At 44.2% G+C, this 14,647-nt stretch overlaps 1 protein-coding gene across 1 annotated transcript; it reads left to right on the forward strand.

Moving 5' to 3' along the window:
• The first annotated feature begins 3,170 nt into the window (after positions 1–3,170).
• Positions 3,171–13,996, forward strand: LOC139163097 (zinc finger protein 420-like). Its single transcript, XM_070744037.1, has 4 exons — positions 3,171–5,954; positions 6,578–6,694; positions 8,812–8,929; positions 9,311–13,996. The coding sequence occupies exons 1-4, from the start codon at positions 5,637–5,639 to the stop codon at positions 11,284–11,286; spliced, it is 2,529 nt and encodes an 842-aa protein (XP_070600138.1). The 5' UTR covers positions 3,171–5,636; the 3' UTR covers positions 11,287–13,996.
• The last annotated feature ends 651 nt before the right edge of the window (positions 13,997–14,647 follow it).

A 14,647-nucleotide genomic window follows, 5' to 3' on the forward strand; every position in this document is an offset into this window, starting at 1 on the left:
CGGGCCCAACGAAGGCTTCGGAGGACGAGGATGGTTCGGCGTCGCTGGATGGTTCCCCCTGGCCCGATAAGTCTCTTTGCGTGTCTCTTATTTCGGGCAATGTACTAAAGTCTGTTGAAGGGGGAGAGTCCATGTCAGCGGTTTGTGGCAATTGATTTTCTGTTCGCTTCCGAATGTGGTCTATGTGTCGTTTCCACAAACGACCATCCTCTAGTTTAACAACATAGGTCTTAGGTGCATTTTGCTTAACAATAATTCCCTTCATCCAGTTTACATTTCCATCAAAACTTTTTACATATACATTTTGTCCCAAATACATTTCTCTTTCAGGTTTTGTACACATTTGGTTATTATTAACACAGAACCTTGGGTTTAACCTGTCTAGTGGTGACCTCAACTTCCTTCCCATCAATAACTCTGCAGGGCTTACATGTGTGTGCGAGTTAGGGGTAATGTGTTGGGTGAGTAAGAATTGGTCCAAGTTCTGTTGCACATCCCCAGGGCCTGACCTGCGCAATGCCTCCTTTGCCACCCGTACGTAACGTTCTGCCAATCCGTTAGCCCATGGCGAATAAGGCGAGATGAGGGCATGCCTGACCCCTAGGCCATCTAGGAACAATTCGAATTGCCTGGCTGTTAGCTGTGGCCCATTGTCAGACACTAAGAGATCTGGGCAACCATGGGATGCAAACAGTCTGCTCAATACCTTGATAGTGGCACTTGTGGTTATGTTGTTCATTGCTATTATTTCCAACCATTTGGAGAAGGCATCAACCACTATTAAAAAATACTGAGACCCCACTGGGCCAGCAAAATCAATGTGGATTCTAGACCAAGGACCAGCAGGCTGTTCCCACTCAGCCGGAGTTGTTTTGGGGGGACTGGGCCGTGACTCTTGGCACGGATCACACTTTGAAACCCAACTTTCAATATCAGCATCCAGCCCTGGCCACCATAAATGCCCCCTTGCCAGGCTCTTCATCCTGACAATCCCAGGATGACCCACATGTAACATTTTGAGTACCTTTCCCCTTAGGCTTTTGGGGATGATCACTCTATCCCCCCACAGCAAACAACCTTTTACATACGATAACTCAAGTCTTTTGTTTTTAAAATCACACAATTCAGGTTTCACAAAATCATTTTGCCATCCCTTTAGAACACAGTTCACCACTTGTTTAAGGATTTGATCTTGCTGCGTGTGTGCAGCTACCTCTTTTGCTGTGGTTAGTGGGTTTTCCTCGAGTTCTATCATTAACACATCTGTGGAAGGAACAGGGTCTTCCACTAAGTCTGTTATGGGGCATCTGCTGAGACCGTCTGCATGATTGATTTCCTTCCCCCCCTTGTGGGTGAGCTCATACTGATACCCTGAGAGGAAAAGAGCCCATCTGATTAGTCTTGGAGACATAAAAGGTGGAGTGGGCTTGTTGGGGGCTAGCAGGCCTAGTAGGGGTTTGTGGTCAGTGACTAGCTCAAAGCTTCTTCCAAAAATGTAATTGTGAAACTTCTTTACCCCTGCCACTAATGCTAGAGCCTCCTTGTCTAACTGGCTATAATTCCTTTCTGTGCTGGTCATGGTTCTTGAAAAAAATGCTATTGGGGCCTCTGTCTTATTAGGTAGAACGTGAGCTAGGACTCCTCCTATGCCGTACGGCGAAGCGTCGCACGTGAGCCTAATGGGTAGTGAAGCACTATATTGGACTACTACACTTTTAGAAGTTAATAAATTTTTTATTTGAGAAAAAGCTTCACGTTCAGTTTTCCCCCATGTCCAGCGGGCTTCCTTCTGGAGTAAACGATGGAGAGGCTCTGCTACTGTTGCCTTCTGCTTTAAAAAAACGGAATAAAAATTAAGGAGGCCCAAAAATGCCTGCAACTCATTCTTATCTCGTGGCTCTGGGGCTTCTCTAATTGCTCTCAGCTTCTCTGTTGTGGGGTGGATACCTTCCTTATCTATTTTATATCCTAGGAATTCTATACTGTTGGTTCCCCAGACACATTTATCAGGCTTGATTCTTAAACCTTTGTCCTGTAACCTCTTAAGTACTTCCCTTATTCTTTTGTTTACTTGTTCCTGGTTTTCCCCTGCAATTAAGATGTCATCAAAGTATGGAATGGCCCCATTTACCCCTGACAATAGGCGTTCCATAATGCTCTGGAATATTCCTGGGGCTATGCTTACCCCAAACTGTAACCTCGTGCATTTGAAAGCCCCCCTGTGCGTTACAATTGTTTGAGCGTTTGCTGTTTGTTCATCGACCGGAAGTTGCTGGTAAGCTTGCGCCAGGTCGATCTTTGCGAACCTTTTCCCCTCCCCCAGGGAGTGTAGCAGTTGTTGCACAACCGGGATGGGGTAGGGGTGGTGTTGGAGTGCCTTGTTCAGGGTCGATTTGTAATCAGCGCAAACTCTTAAAGAGCCATCTGGCTTCAGAGGGGTAACTATGGGAGTTTCCCATGGCCCCTGTTCCACAGGGACCAAAATACCTTGGCTAATGAGTTTGTCCAGCTGTATGTCTAGTTTGGGGAGGAGCGGCAGGGGGACCCTGCGAGGTTTTAGTCTGATCGGTGGGACCTTGGGGTCAATAGAGAAAGATATAGGGGGCCCCTTATACAATCCCAGTGTGGGGCTGAACACTTCAGGGAACTCTTTCACAAAGTTAGGCATATCATAACAGTTTACATTACACACACCCGAAATCTCGATCCCCAGTGGTTCCATCCATGCTAAACCCAGAAGAGAGTGCTTGGCCCCTGTTACAATAAGCATGGGAAGGGTACATTTAACATTCTTGAATGCGATAGGTACATTTGCTGTTCCCAAGACCGAGATTACTCCCCCCTGAAAGTCTCTAATCACCAAAGAGGTTTGATTTAGGTCAGCCTTAGATACATTAGGCATATACAGTTTAAATTTTTCCCAGGGCATGATGGTATATCTAGAGCCCGTATCCAGCTCCATTGAGCAAGGTTGGTTATTGAGTAACAGTGATATAACAATTTTAGCCCCTTTTTTGGTTGCCGTGTTATTCACGGAAAATTGAGAGTTACCTCTATAGTAGTCGCGGTTAGCGGTTGAGTAGTTCCTTTGACCCGCGTGGCGGAATGGTCTCCTTTCTCGCGATTGGGGGGTCTGGTTTTGAGGTCGCTGGTATTGCGGTGTGGCAAATGTTTCCTCTGGCGCTGTTGCTCTGCATGCGATGGCGATGTGGCCTCTCCGGTTGCAACGGCGGCATGTAGCGTCTCGGAAGGGGCATCGATGGCGCTGGTGATTTCCCCGGCAGCCCGCGCAGGGGGCTGGGTGAGTAGCTCTCAGGTGTCTCGGCTGGTCTTGCACCAGGAGGCAGTTGTCTCCGCTGGGAATTTGTTGGCTGAGGTTGTCTGTTTCCACGGCGCTGGGAGACGCGGAGTTGATTTTTGCAATGAGTTCTCGCCTTCCGTGCTCTTTCAATTCTCTCGCCGCTGCGTCGGCTGCTTCTGCGGTTTGCGCCAGTTTAATCACGGTTTGTAGGGTCGGCTCTTCTTCGATGAGGAGTTTATTTCTCACCGTGCTGCTTTTCATGCCGAAAACCAAGGCGTCGGTGAGGCGAGCTTCCGGGTCTTTAAACTTGCATTGGGCAAGTACCGTTCAAAGCCGCGTTGTAAACTGGCTGATCGACTCGGTTTCCCTCTGAGCCATCATGTGGAATTGATGCCGAAAAACCATGGCTGGTTTGGTCGGCTTGAAATGGCTCGCCAGTTTTTGTTGTAGGACGTCCCACGCTGTGGCTCTTGCTTGTTCCGGTTCGGTGAGAGTTTGGGCAAGTCTACGGATTTCTGCGCCGCAGTAGTTAAGGAAAATAGCCCGTCTGCGATCGGCTTCGGCGTCCTGCATTCCCGCCGCCTCGAGGAAGATCTCGAAGGTGGCCATGTACTCGTCCCATGTCGATTTCTCGGGATCGAAGAGTTCCGGAGCCTGGCCGATCTGGATTTTGTCCATGTTGCACGCGAAGTTTCTTCCGTCCGTTCGTCGCCAGTGAAGTAGACCCAGAGACAGGGTTTTGAGCAATCGGTACTTTTATTCAGCTCAGAGAACAAGTGACAGCTCAGCAAGGTAAAGTGACAATTCAGCGAGTACCGACTGACTCTGCCTGGAGAAAACCGCTCCTTTTATATATTTGCGGTTCCCGCCAAAGCTAGAGCCGGCCGCGTCTGAGCCAATCAGGAGCGACTTCCTGCTTGGGCTCAGACAGCGCTGAAAGAGGAACAAACTATTTACAGAGTTACAAGGTAGCCATTACAGGATACAACAACAAGCATACATATGTAAAACTATATAAGCCTGGGGGAGATATCTCAATTCCCCCATGCCTGGCAATACAGGTGGGTCTTAAGCAATTTATGAAAGACAAGGAGGATGGAGGCAGTTCTGATCTCTGGGGGGAATTGATTCCAGAGGGCCGGGGCCACCACAAAGAAGGTTCTTCCTCTGGGACCTGCCAGACGACATTGTTTAGTCGATGGGACCCGGAGAAGGCCAACTCTGTGGGACCTTATCGGCCGCTGGGATTTGTGCGGCAGAAGACGGTTCCGGAGGTATTCTGGTCCGAAGCCATGTAGGGCTTTATAGGTCATTACCAACACTTTTTGCGACCAGAAACTGATCGGCAGCCAATACGAGCCACGGAGTGTTGGAGAGACGTGGGCAAATCTAGGTAACCCCACGATGGCTCTCGCGGCTGCATTCTGCACGATCTGAAGTTTCCGAACACTTCAAGGGTAGCCCCATGTAGAGAGCGTTGCAGTACAAGGTAGAAAGCCTTTAGGGCTCTGCAAGTTGTTTTTTCCCCCCTAAAGTGCCAAGCCTCTGCATGGTCTAAAGGGCTGAACTTCTACAAGATATTTTAAAATTGAATTAAATATTTTAAAGCTACAGGACTTTAAAATATATTAAAACCTTGCAGACCCCTAGCACTTTAGAAAACAAGAAATTCCGCATTGGTGTCAAGATTACCAGAGGGGCAGTGAACACACTATTAGCTCCATTCACTTGCCCCACACTTCAAGGGACTGTGAGGTCGTTAAAAAAGATGACTTAGTAATACATGGATACATTGACTTGAGGGGATGTCTGTCCTATGACTCCACTTGCCATTTTTGTCATTTGCAATCCCCTCCATCAAGTCTCACCTCCCCCACAACTTCTTCCATTTGCCCGAGGAAGGCACCCGCATTCTTGCACAGAGCAAGAGAAATCCCAGGTGCCAGAGCAAACACCAACCCTCCAATATAGAAGGGAAGGAGCATGTGCATAAAACGGTTCTCGGTACTCCCGGAGCAGAAAAGAATGGGCGGGGGGGGGGGATTTCCCAAAGAAAAGCTCTCTGTCAGCGAGAGGATAGGAGGGGCGCCTGTCGCGTTGTGCCCCTCTAGGAAGGATCACTCGTTGGTCCAGCCTCTCCAGGTATTGGAGGGAAATTGTGGCGGAGCAGTTTGCAGCTGCGCAGAAGGCCTGAAGAAGCCGAGAAGTGCCGTTTCTCCCTTCCTGGAAACCGGAAGTCGAGACGGAGTGGCAGTCCGAGCCACCTCAGACTCCCTTGGGTCTGTTTTGGCCTCACTCGAGCGGAAAAGACATTCAGGCAGCAGGGTCTCCAGGGATGGAGGGCGCTTCCTTCAGCCCGGAGATCCACCGGCGGCACTTCCGCGGTCTCGATGGCTGCCGCCAGGAGGCCAAGGAGCCCCGGGAGCTTTGCAGCCGCCTGCACCGGCTGTGCCGTCAGTGGCTGCGGCCAGAGAGGAGCAGCAAAGGGGAGATGCTGGACCGGGTGGTGCTGGAGCAGCTGCTGGCCCTGCTGCCCCCGGAGATGGCGGGCTGGGTGAGGGAGTGCGGAGCCGAGAGCTGTTCCCAGGCGGTGGCCCTGGCCGAAGGCTTCCTGCTCAGCCGAGCCCAGAGGGAAGAGCCGCAAGAGGGGCAGGTGAGCGAGGGGTGGGGTGGGGAGAACCGGGGATCTTTTAATATTTGCAATGAACTGCTAATAGCAAAGAGATCTAATTTCTTTGAATCTTTTTGTTTCTTGAAATATTTCTTTCCTCCTGCAGATAATTGTAAGAGAATGCAACCCTATTTCCACCACCCACAGTTTTGAGGGATACAAGAAGTTCTTGAATTTGACTAAGGAGTCACAATTTCTTCTTCAACATCTTTTTTTCTTTCCTCAGCTGCAGAAATTAATTGGGTCACTTTTTCCAATTCAGCTGATCATATTCAAATTACTAATTCCCAATCACTTTATTACCTAAAATATTACATTGCAACTGTAGCTGTTTTCAATCATTTCACAGAATATTATTTTCTAAAGTTAATGAAACAGTAGTATATCTCTGAACCATACAAGGAGAATACTTGTGGTTTTCAGAGCAGTTCCATTAGCAGTTCAGCAACAGTGCTCTTTAAGTCCAACATCTATCTAGAATTTCCAGCATTTAGCAGCCACATAGAGAGCAAAGTCTCTTACTTTGTGTCAGGTTGGGAAAATATTGGTACATGGGGAAAAAGTAAGGCAAGCAAACTAATCTGGTTCTGGTTCTCTGAAAGCAGATCATAAGCCAGACGTTCATGGGGGAGATCTCCACAGAACTCCAGGAAAGAGGAGATCCATCCAGCCCTTCTCAGGAAATGCTTTTTAGGAGGATCCGACTGGGGCCTCCTTGCCAGGTAAGTGCAGGTTTCTTCTGAGAGCATTGGAGTAGAAACTCCATCTGACCATGAGCTCTTTTTCCCATCAAATGCTGAATCTGTGACCATTTGTCCCGTCCCCCCCAAATGCACTGTTGGATTACACCCTGTGTTCAAAATTGTATTTGAGTTGCAAGCAAGAAAATATTTGTAGGCTTCATTGTATTAAACAATTTGAAAATTAGAAATTATTAGAAAGTTTGTTTGGTGGAAAAAGTTTAAACAGCTGCAACAATAAGACTGCTAGCTAAATCACTTGGGATTTCTAGGCTCATTGCCAACATTTTGAAGTTGCCTAGGAAAAATTTGTGGTGGATGTGTCATGTTTACTTGGGAGTTTGTTAGCCTGGGGAACTCTGCTTCCCAAAACCTCTTTGCGGAGTTATTCTTACCCAGTGATAAGCTCTGCAATGGCGGCTGCAATGCCATTATCCAGCCCGGAAATCAGGAAAAATATGGACTATTAACTATACATTAAAATGAGTAGGTGGTATACTTGGGTGAATCTGAAAAAATACTTTATTTATAATAAAGTTTATAATAATTTATAAACTGCAAGATCCTACACAATTTGAAAGGAAAAGGAATGTAATCTTATTAATCCTTTATTCAGACTATATACATCATACTCTGATTGAAGGATTAATAAGATTATTTATGTTCATTCGTACAAGAGGCTGCTTTACTGGGATCGGCAAACATAACTCGCCGCTACATCACACAGTCCTAGGTGCCTGGGAAGGGCCCGACTGGTGATGAAATATGAAATCCAGCATAGTGATTGCGAATGTAATATTATTATGAATGTAATATTATTAATCCTTTAATCAGACGTACATATACATCATAGTCTTATTGAAGGATTAATAAGATTATTTATTTCATTCGTACAAAGATAAATTGTTGTTTTAACAATCACAATGTTTTATAGCTGTAAACAGTAATATGATTTAGAAATAGAATAATAAATGTTAGTAATACTTAAAGTATAATTCATTTTTAAATGATACAAGTTGGCTGAAAAAGCTAAGGGTCAACAGAGGGTTGACATTTGTATAAATCGTTGAGTGTTTAAGATTTGATATACATCTGTAAATAAGATTATTCTTTAAAAACAAAGAAAATTAGAAATTATTAGAACATTTGTTTGGTGGAATGAGTTTAAACAGCTGCAACAGTAAGACTGCTAGCTAAATGCCTTGGGATTTCTAGACTCATTACCAACATTTTGAAGATGGCTAGGAAAAGTTTATCATGGATATGTCATGTTTAATTAGGAGTTTGCTAGCCTAGGGGACTCTGCTCCCCGAAACCTCCTTGCTGGGTTATTGTGACCCAACGCGAAGCTCTGCAATGGTGGCTGTGTTGCCAATCTACAGCCTGGGTGTAATTAAGTCATGATTTGTGGAGCTACGGCTTCCCAGCCTCAAAAGTGACGTTGAGATGCAGACGTAAATGTTTAGTTCCGTTTAGTTCCTTGTGAACATCTTTTCAGACTATTTATTTATTCCAGACTATTTATGGGACCTCCTCCTACCACATACCTCCCAGAGACCAATAGGAGCACACAGAGTTGGCCTGCTCCAGGTCCATTGACTAAAGAATGTAGGTTGGCAGGACTGTGGGGGAGGGCCTTCTCTGTAGCTCTGCCCCAGCTCTATGGAACCAACTACCCCCCGATGTCCGTACTGCTCCCACCCTACTGGCTTTCCACAAGGCCACAAAGACCTGGCTTTGCCTGCAGGCCTGGGAGCCATGAATTGTGATCTTTCATGGCCAAATTTTATTTTATGAATGGTGTGCATGCATAAGATGTAACTAGTTTCTCTATAAATGGGTTTCATCGGCGTTAGTTTTTTAGACATATTCTATTTCTTTTATTATTTGTATTTTTTTGTATTGTATGTTATGTTGTTTGTATTGTATGTTATTATGTTGTAAGCCGCCCTGAGTCCTTTGGGATTGGGCAGCAGAGAAGTAGAATAAATAAATTAATTATTTTATTTAATTAATTTCCCCAGTTTGTGTGATAAGAAAGAAAACTTACAAGTCATTCCTGGTAATGCCTGCCAAGGTACATTTTCTTTCTGTATCAGGGATCTGGTCCATTTGAGGAGGTGACTGTGGACTTCACGCTGGAGGAGTGGGAGCTGCTAGATTCTGATCAAAAGACCTTGTGCAGTGATGTCACATGGGAAGTCTTGAAGGATATGGGTAAGTCCAGGCTTTCCCCTGCCTCCATTCATTGGAGGAGTTCTTTTTCCGTGGAGGATGGCTAGCTATTTATCCTCAGATGCTTCAGGTGATCATCCCTCCTTAAGGCCTTGTAAGAAATACTCACTGTAGACTCTAAAAATGTCTTAGATATTTATGGCAGGGGCTGAACAGATTGACCAATCAGCACCAAAGCCTTAATATATTTCTTGGCCAAAAATTCTTTGTGTACCATCACAATGTCCTAGATTATGATTTGTAGCCTTCCTATCCTAGCTAGACACATAGGTGGTACCAAACCTAGTACACGTGACTTTGAGTGGGGGAGGATCCTCACCATTCTAATTGTAACAGAAATATTATTTCTTTTCCTTTTCCAAGGAGATGATGGGCTGGAAAATGAGAATAGCAAGCAAGCAAGATTAAAGACAGAGGGGTGTGAAGTTGAACAAGTGAAATTTGGTCATGAAGAGGACACAAGGAGACGAGAGAGGAACCACTCAGAGAATGGAAGCAAGAAGTCATCCACTTCAGTTCCTGTTGGAATCCCTATCGTCCTGTCCCAGCAAGATCTGGAAGGAAAGAAAAAGGAAAAATATGGGTGGAAAGAGAAAAATCCATTTGATTTACAAGAATGTGGCATAAACCAGACTGAAGGGGAAATGTATGAACAATATATCAGTCATTCTTCGTCTCTTTCTTTACTAAAGGAACTATACAGCAAAAGGGATTCCAGGCGGAGCAGAGAGATGAAACACTGCATGAAGTGGGGAAAGAGATTCATTAATAAGAGTAAACTTGTTCTCCACCAAAAGAGCCACAATGTGGAGAAATCACATAAATGTCTCATGTGTGGAAAGACCTTTACCAAGAAAGGAAATCTTAATTATCACCAAAGGATCCACACTGGGCAGAGACCACATAAATGCATGGAATGTGGAAAAAGCTTTACACAGAAGGGCCAGCTTAAATCTCATAACAAGGTCCACACAGGGGAGAAGCCATATAAATGCATGAAATGTGGAAAGAGCTGTACACGAAAAGTACAGCTTAATATTCATGAAAGGATACACACTGGGGACAGACCATATAAATGCAATAAATGTGGAAAGAGCTTTGCAAGTAACGGACAACGTAATCGTCATGTAAGAATCCACACAGGGGAGCGACCATATAAATGCATCGAATGTAGACAGAGTTTCATTAGCAATACTCATCTTATTTGCCACCAAAGGATCCATACTGGAGAGAGACCACATAAATGCATGGAATGTGGAAAAAGCTTTACACAGAAGGGGCATCTTAATTCTCATAAAAAGATCCACACAGGGGAGAAGCCATATAAATGCATGGTATGTGGAAAGAGCTATGCACGAAAAGTCCATCTTAATCGTCATGAAAGGATTCACACTGGGGAGAGACCATATAAATGCGTGGAATGTGGAAACGCCTATGCAAGTAAAGGACAACTTAATCGTCATGAAAGAATCCACACAGCGGAGCGACCATATACATGCATGGAATGTGGAAAGAGTTTCATTACCAATGCTTGTCTTATTTGCCACCAAAAGATCCACACTGGAGAGAGACCATATAAATGCATGTTATGTGGGATGACCTATAGACAAAAAGCACATCTTAATCGCCATGAAAGGATACATACTGGAGAGAAACTATATAAATGCCTCCAATGTGGAAAGACCTTTAACCAGAAAGTACATCTTAATGATCACAGAAAGATCCACACTGGGGAGAGGCCACATAAATGCAAGGAATGTGGGCAGAGTTTCATTACCCATGCCAGCCTTATTTGTCACCAAAGGAGCCACATTGGAGAGAGACCACATAAATGCACGGAGTGTGGGAAAAGCTTTACACAAAAAGGGCATCTTAATTATCATAACAAGGTCCACACTGGGGAGAGGCCACATAAATGCATGGAATGTGGACAGAGTTTCATTACCAACGCTCTTCTGATTTGCCACCAAAGAAAGCACACTGGAGAGAAACCATATAAATGCCTCCAATGTGGAAAGACCTTTTCCCAGACAGGACATCTTAATGTTCACAAAAGGATCCACACTGGGGAGAGGCCACATAAATGCACGCAATGTGGAAAGAGTTTCATTACCAACGCTCGTCTTATTAGCCACCAAATGATACACACAGGGGAGAGACCATATAAATGCATGAAATGTGGAATAACCTTTATAAGGAAAGGACATCTTAATCAACATGAAAGGATACACACAGGGGAGCGACCCTATAAATGCACGGAATGTGGAAAGACCTATACGCGAAAAGCAACTCTTAACCGTCATGAAAGGATACACACTGGAGAGAAACCATGTAAATGAATGGAATGCGGAAAGACCTGTAGATGAAAAGGACATCTTAATCTTCATGAAAGGATACATACTGGAGAGAAACCGTTTAAATGGAAGCAGTGTGGAAAGCCCTTTACTCAGAAAGAAAAACGTAATTATAGAAACATAGAAGACTGACGGCAGAAAAAGACCTCATGATCCATCTAGTCTGCCCTTATACTATTTTTTGTATTTTATCTTAGGATGGGTATACCGTATGTTTATCCCAGGCATGTTTAAATTCAGTTACTGTGGATTTACCAACCACGTCTGCTTGAATTTTGTTCCAAGGATCTACTCTTTCAGTAAAATAATATTTTCTCATGTTGCTTTTGATCTTTTCCCCAACTAACTTCAGATTGTGTCCCCCTGTTCTTGTGTTTATTTTCCTATTAAAAATAATTCCCTCCTGAACCTTATTTAACCCTTTGACATATTTAAATGTTTCGATCATGTCCCCCCTTTCCCTTCTGTCCTCCAGACTATACAGATTGAGTTCATTAAGTCTTTCCTGATACGTTTTATGCTTAAGACCTTCCACCATTCTTGTAGCCCGTCTTTCGATCCGTTCAATTTTATCAATATCTTTTTGTAGGTGAGGTCTCCAGAACTGAACACAGTATTCCAAATGTGGTCTCACCAGCGCTCTATATAGCGGGATCACAATCTCCCTCTTCCTGTTTCTTATACCTCTAACTATGCAGCCAAGCATCCTACTTGCTTTTCCTACCGCCCGACCACACTGGTCACCCATTTTGAGACTGTCAGAAATCATTACCTCTAAACCCTTCTCTTCTGAAGTTTTTGCTAACAGAGAACTGCCAATACAATACTCTGATTGAGGATTCCTTTTCTCCAAGTGCATTATTTTACATTTGGAAACATTAAACTGCAGTTTCCATTGCTTTGACCATTTATCTAGTAAAGCTAAATCATTTACCATATTGCAGACGCCTCCAGGAATATCAACCCATCGGCAAATAGGCAAACCTTCCCTACCAAACCTTCCCCTATGTCACTCACAAACATATTAAAAAGAATAGGACCCAGAACAGAGCCTTGTGGCACACCACTTGTAACCTGTCTCTGCTCAGAATACTCGCCGTTAACAATAACTCTCTGATGTCTACGCTTCAGCCACCTGCAAATCCACTGAACTATCCAGGGATTAAGTCCAATCTTCACTAATTTATCTATCAGCTCTTTATGTGGAACCATATCAAAGGCTTTGCTGAAGTCCAGATAGGCAATATCCGCAGCACCACCTTCATCCAACACCCTTGTGACATAGTCAAAGAAATCAATGAGATTAGTCTGACATGATTTGCCTTCAGTTAAGCCATGCTGATTTGGGTCCAATAAGTTATTGTTTTTTAGGTGATGATTTATCCTCTTTTTGAGTAGAGTCTCCCTCATTTTAACTACAACTGATGTCAAGCTAACTGGCCTGTAGTTACCAGCTTCTTCTCTACTGCCCTTCTTGTGGATAGGCACAACACTGGCCATTCTCCAATCCTCAGGAACATCTCCTGTTAACAGGGATTGGTTAAACAAATCAGTCGGGGATAGCAATGACAAATCTGAGTCCTTTAAGAACTCTGGGGTGGATGCCATCTGGACCCATTGCCTTATTTATCTTTAATCGTTCAAGTTCTTCTAAGACATCGGCCTCTAAGATCACTGGAGCTGAATCCTTACAGCTGGAAGCAATGCTATATCCCTCTATAGTATTATTTCGTAAGGTATCTTTTGAGAAAACTGAACAGAAGTAGCTATTGAAATGGTCAGCGATCTCCTTATTCCCATCAATGCATGTATTATTCCTGGTACTAAGCTTCGTGATGCTGCAGTTTTTCTTATTCCTATCACTAATATATCTGAAGAAGGTTTTAACCCCCTTCTTTACAGATTTGGCAATTTCTTCCTCTTTTGAGGACTTAGCAGCACGTATTATTTGTTTCGCCTCCTTCTGTCTCATTTTATACACCTCTCCATCAGCTATATTTCCAGACTCTTCATACCTCCTATAGGCAGCCTTTTTTTCATTGACTATAGCCCTTACATCATTGTCACACCCTTGTCAATCCCAATTCTTCCTTCCTTCCAGGTCCCTACCCAGGTTAAGGTTCACCCCACACCCATAAGTTCCTCAAGAGGACCAGTCCGAGTGCAGGGATTTCAACGACCACCTCCTTATATCCGTTGATGCAGAACCAAAGATGATCTTGGACTCTAAGAAAGGAATTTGTGGCTAGTAACTTTCCCTCATGCAGCCACCCCTCCCAGTTCCCGTAATAGTAATGTACTGTAGGAGGCCAAATTCTCTAACTCCACACGATGGCTTTCGGCCTGACAGATGGACACTGGGGAGATAAAGATACTTTGATTGTATTGGAATCTTATTTACCTTCTATGGAGCTATACAGGAGAAAAATTATAAGTACTGGAATTTGAAAAGTGCTGATGGTGGAATAATGACCTTATCGTAGAATGATGCTTTTCTTGAGGAAAATGCTTCCATTTCGTGTCTAATTCATGAAATTCAAACCAATGTTCCATTTTAGCTGATATTTGTCAAAGTATTCACGCTCACTGAAAATATGCCAAACCTTATTAAAGTCTTATATGGCTCTCACATACAGCATATAACTTTATTTTTAAAATTATTTGTATTTTAAAAAACATTAAAATATTGGACGCAGTGTGACCTTCCTGGCTTTGTCATTTTGATACATACTATAATATAGCAACAAATATAATTCCTACTTATCGTACATTACTACTTTGATATTATAAGCAGATCACTTGTCCACATTTGTATGCTTGTCTAAGTATAGTCCAGTTTCAGTTGTGCAAATAATACAGTGACACCTCGTCTTATGAACGCCTCTTTATATGAACTGTTTGAGATATGAACGCGGTGTTTAAGATTTGTTTTCCTCTTCTTAAGAACCATTTTCACCTTACAAACCTGAGCCCAGGTGCGTGGGCTCTCTTACTTCCGCAGGGATTCCCCTGCCTTGTGACTGCCACCGACGGGATTTCCCATTTGATTGTCGCCCCTTCTGGAATTCCCCGCCTCCTTTTACTTGCACCTGCAGTCCTGAGGCAGGGAAATTCAGAGCTGCCCCATTTCCCTGCCACTTTCCCCTCTAGCCCTCCGCTTCCTCTGCTCCTTGCAGCCGCCCCATCCCGCTGCCAAAATCCCCCCTAGCCTACCGCTTCCTTCACCCCATCTCACTGCTAAAATCACCCCTCCAAAAGCTTGCTACACCACTCCAGATTTCTCCCAAAATCACCCCTCCAAAAGCTTCCTACACCACTCCAGATTGCTCCCAAATCACCCCTCCAA

Source organism: Erythrolamprus reginae, chromosome 2, assembly GCF_031021105.1.
Source record: "Erythrolamprus reginae isolate rEryReg1 chromosome 2, rEryReg1.hap1, whole genome shotgun sequence".
Lineage (NCBI taxonomy): Eukaryota > Metazoa > Chordata > Lepidosauria > Squamata > Dipsadidae > Erythrolamprus > Erythrolamprus reginae.